Here is a 27,794-nt window from a genome sequence, read left to right on the forward strand (position 1 = left end):
TGGTTTGGATCCCACTTTAAACTGTAGGTCCAGTCCCGATTAGCCTTACTCTGCACAAATGGACTTGAAACACCAACTCAAACTCAAAGATCGTACAATGCAAATTTGCAACAAAGGTTTTATTTTTTCGACTTTATGCCATGCAACAATTGTTGCACCATTGCTACGTTTAATTCTATTATATTGTCGCCAGGAAACGGATGATAAACTTTCTGTAGGGTTTTCAAGTACGTCCGCACTAAGGGTACTATATAGGAAGAGCTTCAGTGGTCTATCAACGTTAAGCCATTTTAATACTAGTTCTTGCAGAGTTGATGTCGCAGTCGCCTAATCATGGAGTTCCGGGTTCGATTTCGGTGGAGCCGAAATCCAGAATCGTGAGTATTTCACTTTAAACTTCCACAATATTTCCAATATAGATTAATTACCAGTTTAAATCTTAGTCACAGACGAATCTAGAATTTTCCCCAGGGAGGGACACGGAACATGTAACATTAGAAATATAATGTGCATATTTATATATACATATATCACATTCACATCCAGGGTTCATTTTAGGTCTAAATTCTTGTCGGATGAACTAATCGGAACTGGACTTTAATTACAGTCTGAACCACTGTGCAATGTACCTCCACCAGGAAACGAATTTAGAACCGATTGACCATAAAATGATAATATTCGTAGTATTTTTTTTAATGGAAGCAATTGTAGGTTATTTGTATTAACAATGATTGCACAAAGAATGAGAAAATTGAGAATTCATTTCCTCAGAAGAAATTGTCACAAACATCGTAAATATTGAACTTAGAATGATCTTCCTTGATGTCATCTGTTAACCACGCCTTGTATTGGGCAAATCAAATAGTTTCGGATTCGATTTTCAGTTACGACTTATTTAAGTGTCTATTAGTATATAGTCGCGATTAATGTCTTTGTGATAGACTTTGTTTTATTTTTTTACTATCTGGAAGAAAACTGTTCGAACATATATTTGTTCCTTGTAATATAATAGGAACATTTTATGTCAAAGTGACCTTGAATCTCATTTTTTTAAATTAAATGCAATGCTGTAACTTTATTCTACTTTGTGGGTCAACAATCTAAAACTGTCATTAGGATAAAAATTCAATACACATAATGAAGTTAAACGGTAGAAAGTATTTTACATATTGTTCGTTCTTTTTAACTTCTTGATTTACTATTGTTTTGTATTGTTTTCCCGATGTCGCAGTGGTAGCGTCCTCGCCTTGTAATCAAGGGATCCTGGGTTCGATACCCGGTGGAAGCACATAGTGGTTCGGATCCCACTTTACACTGTAGGTCCAGTCCCGCTTAGCCTTCCTGTGCATAAAGTGGACTTAAAACAAAATACATGATCGATTGATTGAATTGTTGTTTTAAGTCCACTTTGTGCACAGGAAGGCTAATCGGGACTGGACCTACAGTGTAAAGTGGGATCCGAACCACTAACAATTACCTTCTCTCTTTTTTCATCAGTTGAAAATTCACAGAAATTAAAATAAATATCTTACTAAATAAAGAGGTGGTGTTTTGTCTGCCCACCCGTGACAGAAAATTGTTGACTTATCTGGTAATGTATTGTAACGCCCGTTTTAGACTAAAGCATTTTCTTTGGCATTTCTGCTACGATCGAATTCTATCGTGTAAAATGAAGAAATCTTATAGCATTCTGGTACCATGTCATATGCAATGGAATTATTCACGGGAAGGATTCGTCCTAATTTCTTCAGCATTTCGCGTAGCATAACCAAACAGAAGAGAGCACTAGGTAACGAGTGCAGATGTAATGTCGGCTGAGTGAGGTGTAAACAATGTACCACTTCTCATTTTTAAAACCCGGTAACTATTGAACCGAGAGGAATAACGTTTCCTATAAAAAGGCGTTAGGTACAAATCAATGACGTTCATTAAGTACATACTTTATAGCGCATATAGTGCACGTATGGAAGCTAATACTATAGTTGTTAACAGCTGGCAGCGAAACCAGAGTTGTAAATAAAATGTTGCATTGCTTGGTATAAGGAATGAAAGTATGCATTTGTTGACAAGTTTCGGGTGGCTCTGCGAGGGAGGAAGAATGTTGTAAAACAAGAACCAAGAAACTCTGCTCAAGAAAGAGAAGTTTGATGTTTTGTAGAGAACGGTGGAAAAAAGACCAGAGAGAGATTATTGTTTCAGTCTTTTTTTGAGAGTGGAATACACAAGTTGCAAATACCATAGAGCTACGATAAGTCCTGGTAGGTTCGAATTGAAAGGCATATTCCTAGGCGTGATTCTATGACATATGCTCATTCGTGGCATTTAGTGACGAGCGTAATGAACGATTCAAAGCCAGATGCGATGGGTGGAATACATTGATGCAGGTGCTGTAAAATACGTACATGTAAGAGTTACTTAAGAAATGTTAGCTGTTTGAATTAAACCCATTCATAATGTCTTAAGAATTGGTGACATTTAGACGCTCTCACTTGTATTCGAAAGTTCAACGAAAATTTTAAATAATCAGAGTCTAATCTTGCATTTTGTCATAGAATAGTCAATCCAATTCGTTATACGAGAATCTGTAACTTATACTATGTGTCACTGATTTGAGATACTTTTTGCAAAGAACTAGTTGCTTTTGATTAGGGTTTCGAGGATCCTCATAACAATGACTAAATTGAATAAGTACATTAAAGAGGCAATTAACTGAAGTGTACGCTGAAATGTTTATCATTAAATTTGGGTTTCTGGTGGGACATATTTGTATTGAAGAAAGATAATATACATTATTAAAACACGGTAATTACACAAAATACTGGCAATATTTTTATCCCTTACAAACCATAGCAGTTTATCGACATAGAGTTGTGATTTTGTCAGTTCGTCGAATGCTGAATTTTCTAAAGGTCACGAAAGAGACCAAACTACACATCTTCTCTCGTGGTCGATTAAATAAATCACTGTGGTATTTAGAACTTGTAATAAACCCCATATTTATAAATTTTCATGAAATATGACTCTGATATCGTCTCATTATGAATGAAAGGTGCGTCATAACTTGGATTGCCAATACAGTTAGCAGGAATATTTGGGTGGGGGTAACAACACTTCTGGACGCGAGGCTGAGGTGCACACCTATAAACCCAGACCATCACCCGCAACTGCATACTATACCTCCAGCTAACCATTCTAGAAATTCATTAAGAGCATCAGTTATAAAAATATAAATGTTAACGTTAATATACGACATTTAAAGCAGGTGCATCATTTTAACGAAGTACATAATGTCATTTCTATCTTTGTTGTAAGACAATTTTACTTTAGAAAGTGAATATCGTTGATTTGGTTTTGGATTATGTTACTTCGCTTTTCTGCCACTCTTGGCTTACCGAGAAGATGAGGATGAGTGATGATATGATGAAATTGATGAAGGGACACACACAAAAAGAACAGCTTTGGAGAGGCCGGGATTCTAAACCGGCACCTTTGGTGTCGTAGTGCGCTGTAATAACCACTCCACCACGGAGGCCCGCAAGTGAATTTTGTATTTCGAGATAAAAGCCATGTAGTTTCTTATTTGAATCACTAAATTAGTAATATTTACCCTAAGCAAAGAGATGGACAGATTTTCTTTTATAGTTTGTTTCTCACTTCAAAGTTTGTTACCAAGCAACATATATTGAAAATAACTGGCATCACAATTTACAATGTAAATTTGCAACAAAGGTTTTATTTTTCCGTAGATATGTTTAGGTAATTCTATTATCTTGTCGCCAGGAAACGGATGATAAACTTTCCGTAGGGTTTTCAAGTAGGTCCACACTAAGGGTACTTTATAGAAACAGCTTCAGTGGTCTATCAACGTTAAGCCATTTAAATGCAAGTTCTTGAAGAGTTGATATCGCAGTTGCCTAGTCAGGGTGTTCCGGGTTCGATTCGTGTGGAACTGCAATCAAGAATCGTTTGTATTTCACTTTCATCTTGCACAATATTTCCAGTACAGAGTAGTGAAAAAAAGTATTTCTCCCGTGGAGCTTTAATACTACCCTATGGGAGAAGCATGTATTTCCGCTTCTCTACATCTAATGCACAGTTACCATGTTTAAACAGTAGATATGGTCATATTAGCTTAAATTAGCATGTAATCATGTACTATTTTTTGCTAATCTCGTTATGTAATCGGTTCTTGTAATAAATACAGGTTCGATTCCCGATGGAGGCACGTTGCACAATGGTTCAGATCATGTGACATTTAGCCTGTAGGTCGAATCCCGATTGACCTATCTGAGCATAAAGTGGTATTGGATAGCAAACTTTCGTTGCAACTTTTTTTCCCTATCGCCTTGTAGTCAATGGGTCTTTAGTTTGATCTCCGGCGGAGAAACATTACATAATTATTTTATCCAGGCTCAGCTTTAGAGTGGTTTGGGGCCTCAGTATGCCAAGTGTTCGATGGTTTCAAAAAAGGGCAAACTAAATATTCGAAATGTAGAAATAGGAAATAATAACCCGTGGTGAAACAGCCCCTGAGGGCCATGGCTTACCGACTGTCGACGTCACTTCCACATACTTCAGCAGAGGTAGACGATCATCCAGCCAGTTACGGGGTGACGACGAACCCCCTGTCGATGGTTACGTTTTCCATGATCGGGTTATGCTACTCATTCGTAATTCGTAACTCCACAAGCCCCGAGCCCAAAGCCTAAAAACACTTTAGACCATACGGCCACGGTACGGGACGAAATGTAGAAATAACGATCCGTAATACTGGTTAACAAATTTAAACATTTTTCTGTAATGGAGATAAAAGTAAGAGCTATTTACTAATTCGAAGGCACCAAATTCAATTAAGTTCACAGAAGTGCAAAAGTCACCTTTGTGCCAGGTTGAATGACTAATTCAGGATGCAATTGAATGAGTCGTGTTCCAAAACTGGACTGAAAGAACGGTAGCACAAATGCTTTAACTTTTATCATACACGTGGGCCTAACTTGCAGGCTAACTTTGGGAGAGGGCGTAGAATCGAAAAGTTTTCCATCACGTAAATATAGCGTCCAGGAGTACTTCATTGAATAACTATTATACACTTGCAAAATCATAAAAAATACCCTTAACTTTTAACCTAACTTGTAAATTTTAATAATGTTGGCTGCAATAAGTTACGCCTATGATTATACATAAATTGCATTCAAAGTTTGTTAAATTTGTGCTTAATTTTGTACAAATCACTGGAATTTCCCTCATGCTCAACTTGTAACAAAAATGTGAGATATATTACACTGTAATGTGTTATTCTCTTGACGGAGAGAGACTTCCAGTGTTTCCACATTAGATTACGAGAACTAGAACGAACTGTATAAATACGGTATTAATAATTGATTTAAACTGTAGCCGTAATGCTACAGTCCATTCAAGATCTCGTGTCAAACGTTCTGTGTTCGGGCCCAGACCAGGAACCGTTAACATTTCTATCTGTTTCATCTAATAACACTGAGGAACAAATTAAAACTTTTTGTTTTGCCGCTGGATTAAAATAGGTGATCTTTAATAAATCGGGTGCACTGATTTCAAAATTCATAACTAAAATGCTCTATCACGTACCATTTCTGGCGGAAACCAGTTTGAAAAATTTTCGCCCTACATTAAAGAAGGGTAAAATATAGCATTTTGCTCCAAACCTTAATATGATAAAGTGAATTTTAGTAATACATTGGGTTCATAGAATACCAAATATGATTATATTATTATGATGTAGTTATGACATGCACTAAAATTTGCAGTTGCAGTCAAATAGTAAACATTAAAGTAAACAATAAAAGTAATAAAGTAAACAGTAAAAGTAACACACGTTCAAAACATATTTCTGTATGATTTACGCTTGTAGCAGGCATGTTGAACATCTAACACTGTGTTCCAACAGTAATCCGCTAGTAAACTGGGAGACGATCTGCCTTTAAGCTTATAACGTTTTTCCATTTCTGCGATTTGTTGGTGAAAGAGCTCACCCTGCTCGTCACTCACTGCACCCAGATTATTGGGAAAAGTCTAAATGGGAACAGAGAGACACATTGCATCCCATTTCTTTGTATGTTGCCAGCATATGTTCTACAAGTTCAGAGTAATTGTGAGCCCTATGGTTGCCAAGGAAATTGCGACACACACTTTTGAATGCACTCCATGCTGCTCTCTCACATTCACTTAACAGTTCTTTAAAATTGGGATCATTCATTACCTCCCCGATTTGAAGGCCAACAAAAATGCCTTCTTTTATTTTAGCATCGCTTACACCAGGAAATTTGCTTCGTAAGTACTCAAACCCTTTTCCCCTTCTTTGTTCATGGCCTTCACAGAGTTCTTATTTAACCCCAACTTGATGTGCATTGGGGGGGGGGGGGGAGTAACACATTGTTGGCGTCGACAAGAGGTTTGTGAGAGACATTTTTTTCACCAGATGTGTAACACTCTCTGGGAGGCCAGTGTTTAGTTTTGTAATTCATGTCCTTTGCTCTGCTATCCCATAGACAGAGAAAACAACAGAATTTCGTGAAACCTGATTGCATTCCCAAAAGAATTCCCAGTACCTTCAGATCAGCACAGATTTTCCACTGGTGTTTGTCGTAGCTAACACTTGTGAGATTCAAAGGAATGTTTTCATATGTTTCCTTCATTTCACTCGCATGAGCAACTGGCACTGAAGGTTTCTCATTTTCATTATGCAGGAGGACCGCCTTCAAGCTAGTTTTTGACGCATCGATGAACAACCTCCATTTGTCTGATTTATAGTTTTCTCCCAACTCCTGCATTAATCCAGTGACATTGTTGCAGTATACGAGGGACCCATTCATAGAAAAATGAAAGAACATTTTAGTTGACGTTTTCTGAATTTAATACTTGTCCCTGGTTCTAGCAGGTTCCACCCTTCCAGTCTTGAACCCAGCAGTTCCGTTTCTTTCTTTGTAAGGTTCAAATCGCGTACTAAATCATTTAATTCTGGCTGGGTGATAAGATGCGGTGTCTTCCGCAACTCTTGAAAGTCAGGATCATGTCCGAGAGAAGATATCGGTTCATCTGAGGAAGTTTCTGTTTCCTCTTCCAAAGACCATTCCAATTGTGGCTTTGGAGCATCATGTTGCACTGGTCTTATCGCAGAAGGTAAATTTAGATACTGTAGGATATTTTTGGATTTTCTTCAGAATCCCATAACATTAGTTAAACAAAAGTAACAATCAGTAACGTGATCTCGAGGTTCGCACCATACCATGGAAACAGCGAAGGGCATAGATAGATGGGTACCATGTAACCACCCTCGTAAATATCGCGAGCATCTACTGCAACAGACATGAGGAGCTCACCCTTTATCTTGGTCTTCGATTTTGCATCCGAAATATAGCTCGTAAGCTTTCTTCACTATTGGTGTAATTGAGTTTCGTTGGGATTTTGTCGTGAACTCCCTACACACATAGCAAAAGAGATTGGGTGAATTTACACAGTTACAAGGCATCACTGCACTATTTTCAAATACCACACGAAAAAATCGCAATGAAGCACACAACCTACACTTCCAGCGAACAGAACGCAACTGATAAAGACACAGTAGAATAAGTCACCTTGCCTCTAACAGACTTTTCTCTACTCTTATCTTATCTGGTCAAAAGTAAACAACAATGTTTGCCCTTTTTTGTTGTCGTTACAATGCTTTCTTCATATTATGCAGGAAAAACAGCCACACGTGTTCTCTTGAAGAATTCCTGTATATCATGTGGCGAAAAAAAGCTTTGTCACTTTTACTTCAATTTTGTGTTATTTCAAAAACTAGACGTGGTGGAGGAAAAAGAAAATCATTTTCGTGTTCAGCAATTCAAAAAACATAGAAATAGGTTGTTTTCCGGTCGCGGCAAATTTCATTGTTCCTCAGTGTAATCATTCATGCTCACTGTCGCAATTATAAAATTGTACAAAACCGTTAAAGAACCAAAAATACAATATAATAAAAGTTAAATAAGACTCAGGGGCGGCGCCAGGGTGGCGCGAGGGAGTGCTTGCGCAACCCTTGATTTTCTTCCGCACCCTCTTCAGCACACCCTACGTTCAACTAAAAACACTAATTCCTTAGAGTGTCATATTATGTCAGGTGGTCATATTGAGCGCCGAATGTTAAGTACTGCTAAGACCGTTAATATTGCAACAGGCAAGCACTGAAAGAGATGTCGATACACATACTTTCCTGTACTGGCGGCAGCCTCTATAAGGAGCAGCAGCCGTTTTTAATTTCGTCAGCATTGTTGTTATGAATATTTCTTCATTTGCTTCGTCAAGTGGTCTGTTTGGTTCGATAATTGCCTACAGCTTAATGTGAGTTGTTTATTTTCCTCCTGCTTGTTCTTCCTGGAACTGAAACAAAAATTTCAGCTGCTTTCAAAGGTAAGGTATCGGGAAATTGTAGTTAATGCGAGTTGTAACGTGAAGGGTAGTTTTCTTGTTAACACGTTCTGTGTATTTGTTCCACGTAACATGTCTAGTAAACGTATATATTAAGTTACCTTGAAACGTACCATTTCAAGCTTTTTTTTTTTTTAAAAAAAAAAAAAACTGTTAGGAAGATGCCCAATGTTCACGAAGAAATTTTACAGTTCGTTGTTGGGGATAGTGACGAAGACGAAATTGCTGTGCACTTCGCGTTTTGTCCTGAAGTAGTAGACGGAAGGTACCATCAGTGGCGGCTGCTTAATACGTGCTACCGTGCTATAGCACGTTGCTAAATTTGTTAAAATGAAAAGAAGAAAAAAGCAAATCTCACAGATGCAAGAAGTTTAATGAAGCCCCAAAGTGAAATGAAACTAGCGGCGCCACGTATTTCCCTCACGCTGGCTATAAGGAATAGCGTACCGTGCTAAAATCTCAACAGCACGTTTTCGCCCCTTTTTCATCCCTCCGCGCATGAATACTGTACACCCCCACTCCTCGATTTGTACGGGGGATAGGGTCTCCGCTCGAGAAAAATCGTCTGCTATAACTTGACAAGTTTAAAAACAAGACGCTGCAATCCATTGTTTGCGCACCTCACATCACATTTCCCCTCTCCATTGTCTGCGGCGACGTTCGTTCGCAGTGTTGCAGCCCGGAGGCAGCGGAATTGTCTGTGAATTTTCAACGAAATTTGAATGTGAAAGGCATGAATGAGTATCCCCTAACCTACGCTACCTATTGATTACGCTAAATTCTAAATACATTTTGATATTATCCCTTTAAACCTTAAATGAATTAAGTTATATTAGGGATATTTCTTACCAGCATAAGAAATGTATGAAATACAACGATAGAAAAATGAAAAATATATAAACGATAGAACTGAGCTCACCTTCTAAATGTTTTCCAGTTTTCCTTCTTCAGTTTCACTCTCTTACTCATCCGAGTCTGTGTCTACCGATGAATCTGTGTTCGTGTCTGAATCGGCTTCACCAAGTCTAATTATCAGTTCATCGTCCATAAGTCCATCTCTTTCAAAGTTTCAATGCTTTAGAAAATAACACAGGCAAGCGTGTTATCAGATTGCCTTCTCGTAGTGATTGTTGTACGATAAACGATAAACAAACGAACCACCACCCCACTCGGTTAAAAAAAAAAAAAAAAGAGGCCACTGCTCGATGTCGCATTCAGAAAATGAAGTCAATCGCCCTGTAGTGTCTCTTTGTTATAAACCTTAACGCACGTGCGTAACACTACAGTTTGCGATCGGCGCACCGCACGCATTTTCAAAGGCCGGATTAAATAAAATGAACCACTGATATAATAGGAGCCTGCATGCAGTGGCGTGCCCAAGGAGGGATTGGTGGGGGTTATAACCCCCCCCCCTTTTGGTCCAGTTTTTTTTTTTAAAGAAGGTCAAAGGCAGGAAAATATGGCAAAATGAGGACTGACTACTTAAAAAACGTGCGCATAACCCCTCCCTTTCGCAAATCCTGGGCACGCCACTGCCTGCATGCACCGTCACGCTAAAAAGTGAAAATCGTTTGTCATATTTGTTTTAGCTTAATTTTGCTGAGTTCGCACCACTGGTATTCTCAACGCCAGACCAGTGAGAAGAAGAGTGGTGGGGAGGATGACGTAATAGGAAGTGCTCCGCAGCGATCTGCGCATATCGGGACTTAACTTGTCAGGCTATAGCGTGCTACAGGACGACTCAGCACGGTAAGTGTGCCATCTCAGGATAAGAAGAAAGTCTACGACAACCTATTGCCTCTGTCAGAACAACGTTTTTTAATGTCATTTTCAAACGTTCTGTACGTTATCAGTGTAGAGTTATGTAATGTTTGTAGCATGTCGTATACATTTGCAGCACCTGCAAAAAAGTTGGAACGCGAATTGACACAACCCCTCAGCCTTGAATCTATTTCGGTGGTAAGTTGTAAAGATTGCAACTCTGAAACTATAATCCGTGCCTTTTTTGCTTCCGAAAGTGGATTCTGCTACGTAATTTATGTTTAGGAAATTCTAATTTTATATTTTATCTAAATTACCTGTTTTTAAATGCTAGATATTTTCTTGTTTATGTAGCACTTCAATAGTCAAGAAACAAACTTACAGAGTTACAGAGTACCGTCATTTTTCCCCGGCTTCCAGACCCGAAAATTTTCCGCGCGGTTCATTGTGTTAAAATCGCGTGGCGCGTGAAGTGCTGGTCATTGTTGTGAAGGATTAGCTTTTTGTTGTTGTTAGAAGTGAAAGTGAGTGTGTGTGTGTGTGTGTTAGTGTACCATGAATTCGGTGGATTCTTTGTTGCAGCGACCTTTCTCTTCAAGAACACTTGAAGAAAAGTTGGAAATAAAAGCGCTAGGACGGCCGTTGCCAGATTTGGATCTATCGCAAAATGCAAAGGGAGGTAAGAACGCTACGCATAAAAGACGATTTAATAGAAAACTGTAATATAGCGAACCATGGCATCAGGGACGTCGTTAGGGGGGGGCCTGGGGGGGCACTGGCCCCCCGAAACGTTCACATGGCCCCGGCAAACTGTTCTACATTTGCTGAAAATTTTACTTTCATGACAAATATTGCAAAATAGTTTTTCAGAAATTTTTTCTTTCAGTTAGAAACACTGTTCTTAATTTGAGTGGCACGAACCCAAAACCACATTTCTTTCTCGTTTTTCTGGTTCTAGCTATAGTGGATGTCAGTGTAGGAACCTAGAACTTCGTCGTTTCTCGGAATTTTGAGAGAGCGGTCTTTCCACCCCTAGCAGTCGCAGGTCGACAACAGGCAGGGTTGGCCGTTAAGTGTTGCCGTTGCGTCCAACCAATGTTTTGAGCTTGAGTAGATTGAAGAACGATCGCTTGTACAGCGGTAAACCACATATATGCAAACAGTTACAACTGGTCCCGAATCAGAGCGCAATACACGCTAAATAAGTATAATGGTGGCAGGATGCCTCATATCTCCGGGTAAGTAATATTATTCGCACCAAATATCTATTCTACTATTGAAACAGTCTAAAACACCCAACGTGTTAAAAGTAATTATCTTCACAAACTTACGATTTCTCGAGTCACATATTTTTCTCGATATCGTGAAGACCGATTTTGAGAATCCTCCTTAACAAACGATGCCTCTCCGATTGCGCAGTGATAGCGTTGTTGCCTTGTAATCGAGGGGTCCCGGGTTCGATACATGGGTGGAGGTACACAGTGGTCCAGATCTTACTTTAAACTGTAGGTCCAGTCCCGATTAGCCTTACTGTGCATAAAGTGGACTTAAAAACACCAACTCAACTCCTTAACAAACTATTCGAAGAATCGAAAATTTAAACAAGAACAAGTAAATACATTTTTGTAATTTTGAAGTAAATTATTATTATTATTGTTATTATTTTGGGTATTTTTGGTTCGTATGAATCTGCCTCACACAGTAAGCTTATTTTGTTGAGTCAAGTACAATAACAAACCCTTGCAATAAGTCACTGGAAAGACATGTGAGGTTGCACATATATTTAAGCATCTATAAATAAATAATAACCCGTGGTTCGACAATCCCGGAAGGGCCTTGTCTATCTCCCGACTGCCAGTCCCTCCCACAATCCTACCTAGAGGTGTGGAGATCTTTAACCAGTAATGGGGTGACGTGGGGTCAGCACGTCGAACCCCCATCCGTTATAGGGGATATCCGTAAAGAATAATTATATTCTTGTGGTAAGGAGTCGTTGTCATTTAACAAACTTTATTGATTTATTCTATCAGCATTATTTAAAATGTAATACCATACTGAACTTACCAACTTAACAAAGGAACATTAATTGCTAAATGAGGCATTTTCCTTGTGTTGCAGAACAGGTTCAGTTTTTGGAGTACCGTTCGAAGAATTTTGAGAATATTGATGTTTTGTCAAAGGGACCACCCCCGAATAAATTTCTGTGGATGTTTTACAGGTTTCATCGTATTTAAGAAGGTAATTTTTCCGGTGCAACTTTCCTCCGTACATCATGTCTTTTGCCACTCAAGCTGAAGAGCCGATTCATAGGTGCAACGACCGTGGCAGAAAGAAACTCTGATTGGCACCATGTTGACAAAAGACTCAAGAAATCCCGCAACCGACAGTACTTGAAGCGCTCGGATCCTACGGTGACATACACTTTGGTTGAACACAAACGGATGCATTGGTAGGAAATGCAGTGATTTTATGGGCCGTCGGGGACCTTTTGAAAACACACTCCCTTCATGCACACCAGGGGTCCTAAGCCAGATGCCAGGTCACCCCTTCCCACAAAATCTTCTCTTCATCTGGCTCTGGTTATCGGCCGCACCGAAACGCACTGCAGGTAGCTAGGACTTTCTGGTTTAATTACTTTATGGTTCAGCATGGACATAGGCTTTTCAAATTGCAAGAGACAAAATTCTACTGTTTGTCCCTTTTCTGGCGGGAGATGAATAACAAAGATGTCACGGTTCCTTCAGGTTCCCACACTCAACCCTTGTGCTCATAACCTGCAATGAAGGGAAAGGCCATAATAAGCCTTTGTAATGTACCAATTTTATATCCTTCCTTGGTAACTTTCAACTCATTTTGAAGAAACATCTGCTTCTTTTTTCCCTACTGTGTTGATTGGTCGACAATTGATGACTGTCAGCTAGTTCGAAGAACAGTTTGATCCAAGAAGTGGTTTCATAGTTAGCTTCTGTAAACGTGAGATTCCGGTAGGATCACGGACTGCTTGAGATCTCATTTTCATGCATTGCGAGTGAAATTTCGATTGATTTGGTTCATTTTACTTTGCTCATCTACCACATTTGGCTAATTGCAAAGATTGGGATGAGTGATATGATTAAATTGATCAATGGACACCCATGCTCAGTCCAGAATTCGAACCCGGCACACCTGGCATCATAGCACGATGTGCTAACCACTCCGTCACGGGGGTAGGCGAAGTGAAATTTCGAGTGTGAAGCTGCCAGCTCGTTTTCCTCTCGAAAAAGTTGAAGTAGGATCGACTGATCGACCAAATGTCCAGCACATTGACTTTCTAAATTGGTGTCCGACTACCACACAGGAGACCGCGTTTGACTCCCAGGGCGGTTGATCTCACATGTGATGAAGAATAAGTCACATTTCAATTAAGGAAGGAAACGAGGTATGTAGTCAACTTTATATAGTAGTGTGCATGCTCTATAAATAATACGTTTCAAAATTCTGCATATTTTGTGATTTTTCTTCATTTAGCCTCCACCAGGGTTGTCAAAGGTTCATCTACCCATAACTTCTATGGGTTTTATTGGGTTCCGTTGCAGGACCGGAACCTTTCTTCTCGCACAATTTTAAATTCGGTCTTAGTAGTGTATTGTTCCATTAAAAAAAGGTTACCGGATCGTATTTAAATTGATCCGGAAAATATTCCAGCACCGAATTTAAATTGATCCTGGAAAAAAGGTTCTTGGACAGTGTTTAAATTCAGCCGCAAAAGAAGGTTCCTGGACCGTATTTAAATTCATATGGAAAAAAGGTTCCTGGACCGAAATGAGGCCTAGAACCCATTTAGACTTGCTGATTTTCTCTCCCGGATGGGAAATGAATTTATTTACAAAACCTGGACCTGGACCATGAATCTAGTTTTGATCCATTTTAATGCGAAAACATGTCGTTTTCTGCGAAGGGATACAATGTATTTTTTTTGTATAAGTATCAGAGTGTCACAGAAATTCTGGTGAGGGATTGAGCATTAAATTTGTTGGATGCTTCTTTTTTTTTTTTTTTTTTTTTAAGTTAGCTCCGTGAGAAGGTTGTATCTTCAATTCGGCCTGAGATTTAAAATGACTTATTTTGTGTTTTATTTATGGATGGCTAAGTGAAACGGTAAATGTCTGTTATGTCGGACACACTTTTCTTCGAATTTACAGGAGAAACTACTTACGGAAATGAGTTTCTGTTGCATTTATCAAACTTTGTGGAGATATTTTGTCACTATGGAATGCTGCACGGCAGAAAGTAGGCGCTTTTGATGTAATAAAGTAGCCTTTTGTGCGAAGCGACAACATTATAATGTTGTTTCCATTACGTACCTGCAGATGGCGCGAGCGTCGAAAGTCATGCGGTCTCGCCAGTGTTTCCAAACGTGTCTTTTTTTTTTACCAGAATTTTATTTATTTAACTATGCTTATCTAACCTAACATAACCTTGCCGGAAATGGTTCGTGGGGCTATCGTGAAGGGTTTTTGGGGCTATCGTGAATGGTTTTTGGGGCTATCCGTCAATGGTTTGTGGGGGCTATTGTGAATGGTTTTGGGGCTATCCGTCAATGGTTTGTGATGACATAATGAACACGAAAGTAGGTATAAAGATTATAGGGAACGCATACATTCTAATTTGTTCTATAGGATTCCGTTATAGGACCGGATCCTTTTCTCTCGCACAATCTAAATTCGTACCAAGTTGCGAATTGTTTCATTTCAATACGGAACTGTGACCCTATTTAAACTGATCCGGGAAAAAAATGTTCGTTGACCGTATCTAAATTCTTCAGGAAATAAGGTTCCTGGACTGAAATTAAATTCATCTGGAAAAAATTCATGGACCGAATTGAAAACGTTACAGATGAAGAGGTTCTTTACGGTCCAGAACCCATTTACGCTTGCTGATTTTCTCTCCTGGACCGGAATTGAATTTATTTAAAATTCCTGGACCTTTAACAACTCTGGCCTCCACCCGCAAATGCAGATGCTGTGGCTGCTGCTTAGGCGGGAAAGTTGACTAGACATACAAATAAAATTAATCCAAAGTTATATAACGAATAATAGTTACTTCCATAATAATATCATGAAATATGGAGAGCCAAATTACTTATCAAGCATTTTCTGTTATTTGCCTATCCTAGTGGGAGCGAAAATCTTTTGCTCTTGGTGGTGAACTCGGTTCCTGCGAATTCAAGACGGCATTTTCTCATTTTCATTTCTATTTGGGCCGACAACTCCATGGTGGAGTGGTTAGCAGGTTACGCTAATGTCCCGTGTTCGAATCCCGGCCTGAGAATGTCTTCTTTGTGATGGTCCTTTCATCAAGTTAATCTTAACTCATTCTTATCTTCACGAGTAGCCAAAAAGTGTCAGAAAAGTGAAGTAAAATGAACCAAGTCAATCAATAATTTCTATTTCGTTATTTTATGCCGTTTTTTTACCTTATGGGTTAAATGCGACGATGAGATTGAATGATGATCCGAAGGAATAGCGATGCGAGACATGATGCAACCACACCTGTCCAAGATCCGAACCTTGGACCTCTGGTTTCGTAGTGCGTCATGCTCATGTTTCGGGAGTGGAATCCTTTGAATGAAAAACTATAAAAGTAGGGTGAAAGAAAACAACATTGTACTGTGCATAAAAACCATGTTTAGGTCCTCTAAAGAAAACTACAGTTATTTAGTAAAATTAATTTTGAAAGACAAAGCCTCCGAAGTGTTTTTCCATTCCGTGACGCGTGGTAATCACATCGAGTCCCATCTAGTTTTGAGAGTGGAATTCGCTTACATATTGATTTCAAGTAGCTTCTCAATTGTCTTCACGATGTTAGGCCATCACAGAAATTTTGGAGTTCCTACCAGGGATCGAACCTTGAAAGACTAGAGCGCAATAATTTGAGCACGTGGAAATTTTGTTGTTTTTATTGCCATCATATATTCAGTTTTGCACGCGCAAAGAAGATTACTTTTAACAAACTAGATGTGTGCATAAAATTTCATATATATCGTCATCATTCTCCAATGTGTACAGTATGACGCCACAAAAGACTCGTGCATGTCCCATAGAATAGTGGTTAAGGGTGTCACCTTGCACTAAAGGCCGCCGAATTCTATTCTGGTATAAAAAAAAAAAAATGGGATGCCTATCTTGAACTCATTACACAAACATTTCATTTTCGCACCGTTGTCATACTTGTGCACCTGATTCCAGTACCTTTTTATATCTAAACTGACGGAAGAGGGTTTTCTATACTTCTCAATTTTCTTCGAGCAAATTTACAAATCTAAGGAGTAAGGACTAATGAAATTGTACTTGGTGTCTCAAAAATCTGACATAAGAGAAAATACATGGATTTTTGAAGACTGTCTAGAAATTTTTGGGGGCTACAGGAGAAAATAATGTTCTCTTCCAACAAAATTTTATATATATATATATACACACACACACACACATACTGTACATATACTTATTGGATTGATTTGGATTGGATTGATTTGGTGTTTTAAGTTCACTTTATGCACAGTAAGGCTAATTGGGACTGGACCTACAGTTTAAAGTGGGATCCGAACCACTATGTGCCTCCACCGGGTATCGAACCCGGGACCCCTTGATTACAAGGCAACGACGCTACCACTGCGCCATCGGGAAGGCCCTACATATACTTATGTAGGCCTATATGGTATATTAATAGTTTGTTAGTTTTTAATGGTTTGATAGAAAAAAAAATCTTAAGTTTTGGCCCCCCCGAACTGATCAACCTAGCTACGTCCCTGCATGGCATTGTGGGTGTCAAATTCGAAATGCATTATTCTGTTTTCCTTGCATACTTTTTGGAAGTAATGATTCGTAGTCTAAAGGAGGGGTAAAAGATCTAGGACATTTATGTGAATATATGAGAAAGCATAGTGAAAGCAAAAAGCACATGAATAATGAGTTAAATTTTGTCTCTCTCGGAACTGTCAACATAGCAACGCAGTTAAGCCACGTTTATGTAGAATCGCATAATGAGCAAGTTGAAAAAAATCGCCACGTCTTGTCAAAAATCATAGACTGAATCAAGTTCTGTGGAGCTTTTGAATTGGCCCTGCGTGGCCGGCCACGATGAAACAGATTCCTCCGCAAAACCTGGGGCATTTTTAGGGCTCCTTGATTTTGTCAGCAGTTTAGACAATGCTGTTAAAGAACATCTAGACAACAGCACTGTATCTAAAGGCACTCGATCTCGCCATCGAAGTTTCGGGTTGGAGTCTCGGCCCGGATATGGGTATTCTTTGTAATACTTTGTAATAATGAAATTAATGAAGGGGCATTCACAAACAATACCCATACCCGGGCCGAGACTCCAAACCGGAACTTCGATAGCGAGATCGAAAGTCGACCACTTAACGCTCGTGGCCACAGAGCCGGCACGTATGTGTGTGTGTGTGTGGGGGGGGGGGGGGGTTTAGGGGCATTATAAGTACATGAAAAACAGCATCAGTTGTAGCACGCATCTTTGAAAAGTCACGAGCCGCCGCTGGGTACCATGTATTTTGTAGTTCCTCCATTGGTTACATTGAAAAGGTTCAAAAATTGTTTTTAAAGACAAGGGTAATTTCATTTTCTATTTCACTACATAGTTCAATAAGACTGTAACCTGTATCTGAATGTTTGCACTGTGACCACTATCTTGGAGTATAAGACTTAATACATATCATCATGGACGTCCAGGGCTAGGGCAAGGGGGCACAGTCTCCCTGGAAAATGGATGTCAATCTAAAGTTACATATTTCATTATATAATTTCATTTCAGTCAGTAATTTATGATATTCAGAGGCGGCGATTAGGGGTGTAGTTGTTCCCCGCTTTTTGCTATTTTTGCCCTTGCAGCTAAACTTATCTACCAAGAGAAAGTAAACTGTCCTTGCCTCCCTTCCCCAGTTTTGGCACTTTGTTTCCCCAGTTTTCAATGGTTGTATGTGTGTTTCATGTTTTCTTCATTTTCAGCATCGCACCCCCTACATTTCTTTCCGCACCCCCTCAGCACCCCTAGATGATTAATCCTGGCGCCGCCGCTGATAAGACTGTAGAGAATTGATCTATATTTTCGATAATGATAAACAAACGTAAAAATCACACACAAGGCTCTGGCCTTATACACAGTCGCCATCTAAAGGCGAAAAAGTGGTGGGGTGGGGGGGTTAGAGAACCTGAAGATAAATATCTCACTATACTACAACTTATTTTTAAATGTTTAATCCTGCTAAGGAAGTAAAATTAATTTTATTATACACTATTGAACTTAGATATTTGTAGGATTTTGGGAGGCCTTCAGACCCCGAGCCTCCCTTGGTACGAGGAAATATTGTAGTTCAAACACCAATTGCCGTAAATAGATGAAATCGTGCTTTTTTGGAATGACAGGGCTTCTAGCAGAAATGAAATTTCTGTGGCCGAGTGGTTAGCACATTGCGCTGCGACGCCAAGGGTCCCGGGTTCGAATCCCGGTCGGGCTTGGTTGTTTGTGAATGTCCATTCATCAACTTCATCATTTCATCACTCATCCCCATCTTCGCAAATTAGCCAAGAGGCACAAAAACGCGAAGTAAAATAAACTAAATCAAATAAAAAAAATCAAATCAAAGAAATGAAATTTATACATACTAAGTTCTCACCTGGTCCCTCTGATGTACACAATTTCATATAAACGTATCTTACTAGTAAGACATTCGAACTGAACTACAAACATTTAAGTGAAATTATGCCTCGTGTCTGTTAGTCACGAACATGGAAGAAGTGGTAAGTGGCTATCGTCTGTATCACATATCGACGCACCAATGCAAGATCCACGATATGTGCTAAATCTTAGTTTGAGAAAAAAAAACATTTTTGTATTCGATGTCCTGGCGAAAAAAAACGTTTTGCATTTGGTTAAATGTTTTCATCCGTAAAATATGAGTCCACTTATGACTGTTAATTAGGTGATATAAGTTAGCATTTGAATCTATCAACAAAAACTAGTCAGACATTGCTATAGATGAAGAACAAAAAAAAATAATAATAATATCCGTGGGTTTGGCATTGCGGCGACTAGTATATGATACAAGGTTCGTCCTGTGGCGAAGAGTTCCTTGAGAAGCGGTGGTTAGAAAATTTGAAATACCTCTATTAACTGGCTGGTTGGTTGATTTGGAGCTAAAGTGCAATCTATGCTCTCTAAGGCTAATCGGGACTGATCCTACAGTTTAAAGTTGGATCCGAACCACTGTGTGATCCCAACGGGTATCAAACCCGGGACCCCTTAATTACAGAGCGACACGCTACATACGGGCCATCTAGGAGGCCCTGAAGTATTCCTAATAAATATGTATATAAAGTACTGTAATTAAACATTTTAAGATTATTTTCTCCGAAGAAAGAGGTATAGGAATATAAAGAATTTTTCCTTAAACATGTGAGAGGGAGTGGTGGCTGCCTCGTAATGATTCGGAATAACTAGGTAGAATGTCTTTATAAGAAGGTGAATGTCAGGCTATAATGCATAAGCGACCCTATATATTTTACCGTTTCGGCGTACTTTTTTGATTCTGTTGTTACACACATGGCTAGCGTGGTTTTCCGTTTCATATAACGGATATAGCCCGAACCGGATTAGTTCGGTGGCAATTACCCACGCTATGCAGTGGGTTTAGTGTGTGATGTGTTTAATAATGGGAATTCTAAAAATTATTGAGAATAATTTCGCTGATTAGTATTCAGAATATGACCTCTTAACACACTGCATGCAGTTAGATGAACGTGTAATTCTAGGATTCTGTTGTTACGCACATGGCTAGCGTGGTCTCCGTTTCATATAACGGATATTGCCCGAACCGGATTAGTTCGGTGGCAATTACCCACGCTATGCAGTGGGTTTAGTGTGTGATGTGTTTAACAATGGCAATTCTGAAAATTATTGAGAATAATTTCGCTGATTAGTATTCAGAATATGACCTCTTAAACGCACTCCTTGCAGTTAGATGAACGTGTAATTCTAGGATTCTGTTGTTACGCACATGGCTAGCGTGGTTTTCCGTTTCATACAACGGATATTGCCGAACCGGATTAGGTCGGTGGCAATTTCCCACACTGTGCAGTGGGTTTAGTGTGTGATGTGCTTAACAATGAGAATTCTGAAAATTATTGAGAATAATTTCGCTGATTAGTATTCTGAATATGACCTCTTAAACGCACTGCTTGCAGTTAGATGAACGTGTAATTCTAGGATTCTGATGCTACGCACATGGCTAGCGTGGTTTTCCGTTTCTTATATCGGATATTGCCCGAACCGGATTAGGTCGGAGGCAATTTCCCACGCTATGCAGTTGGTTTAGTGTGTGATGTGCTTAACAATGAGAATTCTGAAAATTATTGAGAATAATTTCGTTGATTAGTTTTCAGAATATGACCTCTTAAACGCACTGCTTGCAGTTAGATGAACGTGTAATTCTAGGATTCTGTTGTTACGCACATGGCTAGCGTGGTTTTCCGTTTCATACAACGGATATTGTTCGAACCGGATTAGGTCGGTGGCAATTTCCCACACCGTGCAGTGGGTTTAGTGTGTGATGTGTTTAACAATGAGAATTCTGAAAATTATTGAGAATAATTTCGTTGATTAGTTTTCAGAATATGACCTCTTAATCGCACTGCTTGCAGTTAGATGAACGTGTAATTCTAGGATTCTGTTGTTACGCACATGGCTAGCGTGGTTTTCCGTCTCATACAACGGATATTGCCCGAACCGGATTAGGTCGGTGGCAATTTCCAACACTGTGCAGTGGGTTTAGTGTGTGATGTGCTTAACAATGAGAATTCTGAAAATTATTGAGAATAATTTCGCTGATTAGTATTCTGAATATGACCTCTTAAACGCACTGCTTGCAGTTAGATGAACGTGTAATTCTAGGATTCTGTTGTTACGCACATGGCTAGCGTGGTTTTCCGTCTCATATAACGGATATTGCCCAACCGGATTAGGCCGGTGGCAATTTCCAAATGTATGCAGTGGGTTTAGTGTGTGATGTGTTTAACAATGATAATTGTAAAATTATTGAGAATAATTTCGTTGATTAGTATTCAGAATATGACCTCTTAAACGCACTGCTTGCAGTTAGATGAACGTGTAATTCAAGGATTCTGTTGTTACGCACATGGCTAGCGTGGTTTTCCGTTTCATACAACGGATATTGCCCGAACCGGATTAGGTCGGTGGCAATTTCCCACACCGTGCAGTGGGTTTAGTGTGTGATGTGCTTAACAATGAGAATTCTGAAAATTATTGAGAATGATATCGCTGATTAGTATTCAGAATATGACCTCTTAAACGCACTGCTTGCAGTTAGATGAACGTGTAATTCTAGGATTCTGTTGTTACGCACATGGCTAGTGTGGTTTTCCGTTTCATATAACGGATATTGCCCAAACCGGATTAGGTCGGTGGCAATTTCCCACACTGTGCAGTGGGTTTAGTGTGTGATGTGCTTAACAATGAGAATTCTGAAAATTATTGAGAATAATATCGCTGATTAGTATTCAGAATATGACCTCTTAAACGCACTGCTTGCAGTTAGATGAACGTGTAATTCTAGGATTCTGTTGTTACGCACATGGCTAGTGTGGTTTTCCGTTTCATACAACGGATATTGCCCGAACCGGATTAGGTCGGTGGCAATTTCCCACACTGTGCAGTGGGTTTAGTGTGTGATGTGCTTAACAATGAGAATTCTGAAAATTATTGAGAATAATTTCGCTGATTAGTATTCTGAATATGACCTCTTAAACGCACTGCTTGCAGTTAGATGAACGTGTAATTCTAGGATTCTGTTGTTACGCACATGGCTAGCGTGGTTTTCCGTCTCATATAACGGATATTGCCCAACCGGATTAGGCCGGTGGTAATTTCCAAATGTATGCAGTGGGTTTAGTGTGTGATGTGTTTAACAATGATAATTGTAAAATTATTGAGAATAATTTCGTTGATTAGTATTCAGAATATGACCTCTTAAACGCACTGCTTGCAGTTAGATGAACGTGTAATTCAAGGATTCTGTTGTTACGCACATGGCTAGCGTGGTTTTCCGTTTCATACAACGGATATTGCCCGAACCGGATTAGATCGGTGGCAATTTCCCACACCGTGCAGTGGGTTTAGTGTGTGATGTGCTTAACAATTAGTGTTGCCCACGAGACGAGACGAGACGAGACTTTGGTCTGTCCCGTCCCGTCTCGTGAAAATGCTGTCTCGTCTCGTGTCTCGTCTCGAAAATATTCGTTTGTCCCGTCTCGTGACCCGTCTCGAAGGGTTCTGTCTCGTCTCGTCTCGTCCCGTCTCGTTTTGTCTCGTCTCGTCTCGTAAAAGTGATCCGGGATATCATGCCAACAAAAGTCAAAAGTAGCAGAAACACGAAATATTTTTCCGGAAAGTGGGATAAAGCTCCAAATATTTTACCCATTGCGTGGTGATAATAAATAAGGTTCGTTAATCATGAGGACATTAATATTAAAAATGCAGTTTGTTGGTTACTGATTGCTAGGTATCTTATGAAATCTACCTTGTGGTTTTTCTCGCTTCATACAACTATCTATCCATCGTACATTTATACCAAGTTTGTTAGAACCTGTCCCGTTTCCCGCGCTAGCGATCGCTCGCCAGTTTTGGTGCCAATGAGAAACGAGAAAAAAGTCGTCTGCTGGGCAGCGAGGAGCGAATGGAAGCCAGAAGAGAGGAGCTTACGTAGACGTTGTTGCCACGTTGCGTATTTTAATTTGCTGCCTGGCTTTGGCTTTACCCAGCACGGAGTTCAGGCGGTCTTCAGCAGCAACACCGCTTGGTTTATGCTAGAAAAGCCAGCGATCAGCTACCGCGGGAAGCCGGAAAGGTTGTAACAAACACGGTATAAGTGAGTGCTCTCTTTCATTACTGCTATACTTTTTGGAAGTCTTCAAATGTTTTCCAATAGACCTTCTTTCTTTCTGAATGTCGAACTTCCGTGCACTATGAAAATGTACATTTTTTTCTTTAAATTCTAAGCTTGGCGCTGGGGAGCAACAAAAAAGTTTTTAAATGTGTAGTACGAACACAAAAGACTATTTAAAATTTCAATATTTAGTATATTACAAATAGAAAGCATTTATTGTTCTTAATATTGTTAAACATCTTCTATGACATAAGTTTCAACAAGTGTTTCTTTGTGATATTGTGCTGTTTCTTATGCTCAGCTTATGACGCACATACTTCTTTGTTTTCTCTTTAGCCTTTAAGTCCGGTACCACCACCGCTTGATCTAATTTATCCTTCGGCAGGCACGCATCTAGAAATATATGTCGGGGGAGGGTGTCTGAGCCAAGTGTTTCAGAAAAAATGATAATAATAATAACATTAACGACAACAATTAAGCAAATGTTTAAGTTAATGCATTAATTAAATTCATAGGTCTATTAACTTGAATATGTAAATTAATCAATTCTGTTATTGTTATTGCATGACATGTTACAAAGATGGTAGAAGAATAGTAATATAACAGCACAAATATTAGCTAATATTTAGCTTACGTGTAGTTAAGATCGTCAAAATCTGCATAAAAACAGCTGTCCTGGCAAGAATATTAATGTCAAAAAAGGTGATGAATTGAATATTTGCTGAATAACAAAAGACGATGTTACATCCAGTTGACGAAAAATAAAGTTCCTGATTAATATTTTATGCTCATTATTATAAGTAATAGCGTACATAAAACTTCATTGATACTGTCATTCAAAGCAGTATGATCCTAATAGAATCCTTGTTTTCTAGTACGTTCGGCAGGAATATGTAACCGTCGATTATGCTAAACAAATATATTTTTTGTTTAGCTTGAGCAAGGCCCCAGGAAGAGGCTGGCAACAAAATATTGTAAGGGGGCAGTCACATTAAAACGCCCGAAAACACTACACATATATATACTTATATAATAATAATTATTATTATTATATTCATGTATGGTGTTTTGTGTGTGTCTTTTATTTAGAGTGGACGTTTACTGCCTAAATTTACTTCTTGATTACGAGTTTATCTTCACATGATTCGTTTTAAGAAAGACATTAATTCTTTTTTATTGGTAAGTTGCATTGTCTCTAGTGGCCTATTTCAGTATTGAAAGACATTCATAATTTTATAATTCATCGTCTTTCTTGAGATGAAACTACTGATATAAATATTTAAGTTATAAGATAATAATATAAATTATGAAAATAATGCTTCTAAGAGTTTAATTTTCTTGCAAAATAAACGTGACGTTGGAAGAAATGAATCTTCTTAAGTATTAGAAACAATGTGAGGTACTTAGTGAAGTGCAATTCTCTTGTAGTAGAAATCTGCTCTATGTGCTTTGGAGAACACATTGCGCACCTTTGGTACGTCCAGGACTTGACATTTCTTCTCAATGGCAAGAACAGCCAAATGAGGCAGTTTGGATCCAGCATCCTGTTTCGAGCAAGCCTTTTCAAAGATTTTAATTACAACCATCTTCGTAACGCTGAAGAGTTTTGGGCAAAATTTGTGTTTCACCTTTCAGGGAAATGTTATCACAGATAAAAAATCAGACAAAGGTTACAGTTATCTCATAATTCAAGAAATATTCTGACCCTGGTAATACTTACTCTTACTCTGCCACTCCAACGTATGTCTGTGCTACCCAATTACAGGCACCTATGGAGTTTGTGGGAAGAAGTTCTTCGATTTTGATATGTACGAGAAAGAGCGAACCTGCATCTAATGATTGAAGAGTGGCAAATCCTAATAAGCGTTCTTTTACCTGCCCGCGATATGTTTTGAATCGAATTTTAAGTGTAATTTGCATTTTAAGGTTCACGTTCAATACATTTCCAAACAATATCCCCCATTAACTTCAAGAGTATCGAAGAAATCCCCTTTGTTAAGGTTTCCTCAGACTCGTCATCTCGAAATTCAAGTCCCTGAATAGTAAGAAACCGCGATGAATCCACAACAACTGACATGCAGTGTCGGGTTTTCTTCGATCACATTTGGTCCCAGGTTCGATACCCAGTGGAGGCACTTTAAACTAGAAGTCCAGTCCCGATTAGCTTTACTGTGCATAAAGTGGACTTCAAACGCCAAATCAACCAACCAACCAAATCTTGAATCAACTTTGAATGTCTTTTAATAATTAGCGTTGTCACTAACGACCACGATTAGAATAATTTGCCCGTACTACAGATGATGTCTTGTGGTCCTGAAAATATTCGTGATGTTTTAAAATCATCCACATTCAACACTTTTTCCCAGTTCTTAAGACTGGTTAAAACTTAGGTTAATCTCGGCTATTACAGGACATAAATGAATGAGAAATCACCTATGCCCAGGTCGGCGCTCGAATCTTGGACGAAGCAAATTAATATTTGTTAATCAAGTTGGTATTATAAGCAGGAAAGTGATATCATGCAGAATACACCACTTTGAAAAGGTGAAAATCGTCATACTCTTATAAATGAACTCTCTTATTATTCGATATTTAATTAACTTCAGATGGGGGCCCTGGTGGGGGGGCGAAGTGTCTGACATGGGGCGTCCCCTGCCCCCTCTGGCGTCGTCACTGCTTCCAACCCTCTTATAACTTCGCTGCTGATAGCCTCACCTTCGAAATGGAAGCTTGTGTGTTGGCGAATAATACAAAGAACTTGTGTTCACTGTCCCTCTTTCATTCAAAGTCTGCCGTTTTCCTTTTCAGCTTTTCCTGAAAAACTTCCTGTCAGCAAGCAAACCAAATTACAGAATTTTTATTACCCCTCCCTTGCATCAACTTTCATTCCTACTTTAGGCCTGGATTTATGGCACGTACCCGCTACTGCAGGTCAACCTCGCCCTATGTTTGGTGTTTGCCCCCTGAAGCAACGGTGTCCATTGTTCAAAGCAAACCTCTGTCAGTGGGGAACGGCGAAAAATAGTCTCGGAATACACCCTGGTCGTAAACAAGCTACCTCCACCCTGACATTGCTGTCAGTTTCCCTCTGAAGTTCGATAAAACTACTTTGTGAAATGTGTTTAGTAACGAGTGAAAATGTAGACAGTAGATACTACATGTATTTTGCTCATAACTTGAAGACTAAATTTACAGAAAAGAAAATAACAGCTACAACATTCCTTCATCTGATTTACAGAAAGGCTAATCGGGACTGGACCCACAGTTTAAAGTGGGGTTCAAATCACAATGTGCCTTCACCGGGTATCGAACCCGGGACCCCTTGATTACAAGGTGACGACGCTACCACTGTACCATCGGGGAGTCCCCTCATAGAACAAATTTTCCTTCTACGACGATTATACAGAACTTAGTGCACTTCCTTCATTTGAAATCTATTCTATATCAGCCTCAGTATTTCGTTATTACAATCCAAGGAATAGTATTCTCCTTAAATAAGAAAGAAATAAAAAAAACATTGGAAATAATCTTCAAACAGACGTAAAAAAATCGAATCCAACCACCTGCAGAATGCCTGAGGGAAACAACAAGAATTTTCTCAACAAAGACATATCCGAAATTTCTATAACATTCTAATAATTTCGCAACCCGTGCAAATAATCATGTGGTACAATCTTGTCGTGGTTCCCTGTAAACACTAAAATCACCAATTTACTTCTTTCCATATTTCCCGTATTTTCTCCTCCTCTTTAGCTCTCAGCTGTTCGGAGTGGGATAATGCAAGATTATTTGTCCCTAATTATCTCCTTCTCTTAGTCTTGCTGTATCTTGGACTCCTTAATAACTTTCCCAACAACTCCTTATCAATTTGTACTGCCATGTTTCCTACAATGCTTTTCCTACTTCCTAATAACAACCACTTCTGTACACCCTTTGATGTAAAAATTAAATAATAAAAATAAACCATATCCGTCGGTCCGTTTATCTTTCCAACCTATAGAGCTGAGACTATTTTTACAAGATAAACCTCGGACGCAGACATTCCACGATCTTTTGGCCCCTCCTTCCACCTTCTCTACCTGTCCTTTTACTTGATGTTATTCAGAATTGTATTAATATCTGGAGTACTATCGTAACATAAAGTTATTAACCTGGAATTTTTTTTAAAAAAATGGGGAGTAACGCTGTGTTTCGAAAGAGTATAGGAAATAATTTTAGGTATTCATTCATGCCTCTCTCTAGAATAGTCTTCTTATTTTGACTTAATACACGCTTATCAACGTTTCTAATTGAAATACTTTATTCCAAGCAAACAAGTATTTGCAACTGATTAAAAATTTTGCTTTTATTTTTTCGAGACATTCGAGACGAGACGAGACTTTTCAAAAGCCGACCCGTCCCGTCTCGTGTCTCGTCTCGAAAACGAGACGAGAAAGGCATTCCGTCTCGTCCCGTCTCGAATTTCAAAAGGCTTGTCCCGTCTCGTGTCTCGTCTCGTTTTCGAGACGAGACACGAGACGAGACGGGACATGTCCCGTCCCGTGAGCAACACTATTAACAATGAGAATACTGAAATTTATTGAGAATAATATCGCTGATTAGTATTCAGAATATGACCTCTTAAACACACTGCTTG

At 39.1% G+C, this 27,794-nt stretch overlaps 1 protein-coding gene across 1 annotated transcript in view; it reads left to right on the forward strand.

The window, feature by feature from the left end:
• The first annotated feature begins 275 nt into the window (after positions 1-275).
• r-l (rudimentary-like) overlaps positions 276-27,794 on the forward strand; it is an 84,462-nt gene continuing 56,943 nt past the window's right edge. The window contains exon 1 of the mRNA XM_083110982.1: positions 276-377. Within this exon, the coding sequence (XP_082967108.1) occupies positions 315-377 (63 nt within the window). The 5' untranslated portion in view covers positions 276-314. The remainder of the gene's footprint in view (positions 378-27,794) is intronic.

The sequence above is a fragment of the Lepisma saccharinum genome, chromosome 24 (assembly GCF_977018435.1).
Source record: "Lepisma saccharinum chromosome 24, izLepSacc3.1, whole genome shotgun sequence".
NCBI lineage: Eukaryota > Metazoa > Arthropoda > Insecta > Zygentoma > Lepismatidae > Lepisma > Lepisma saccharinum.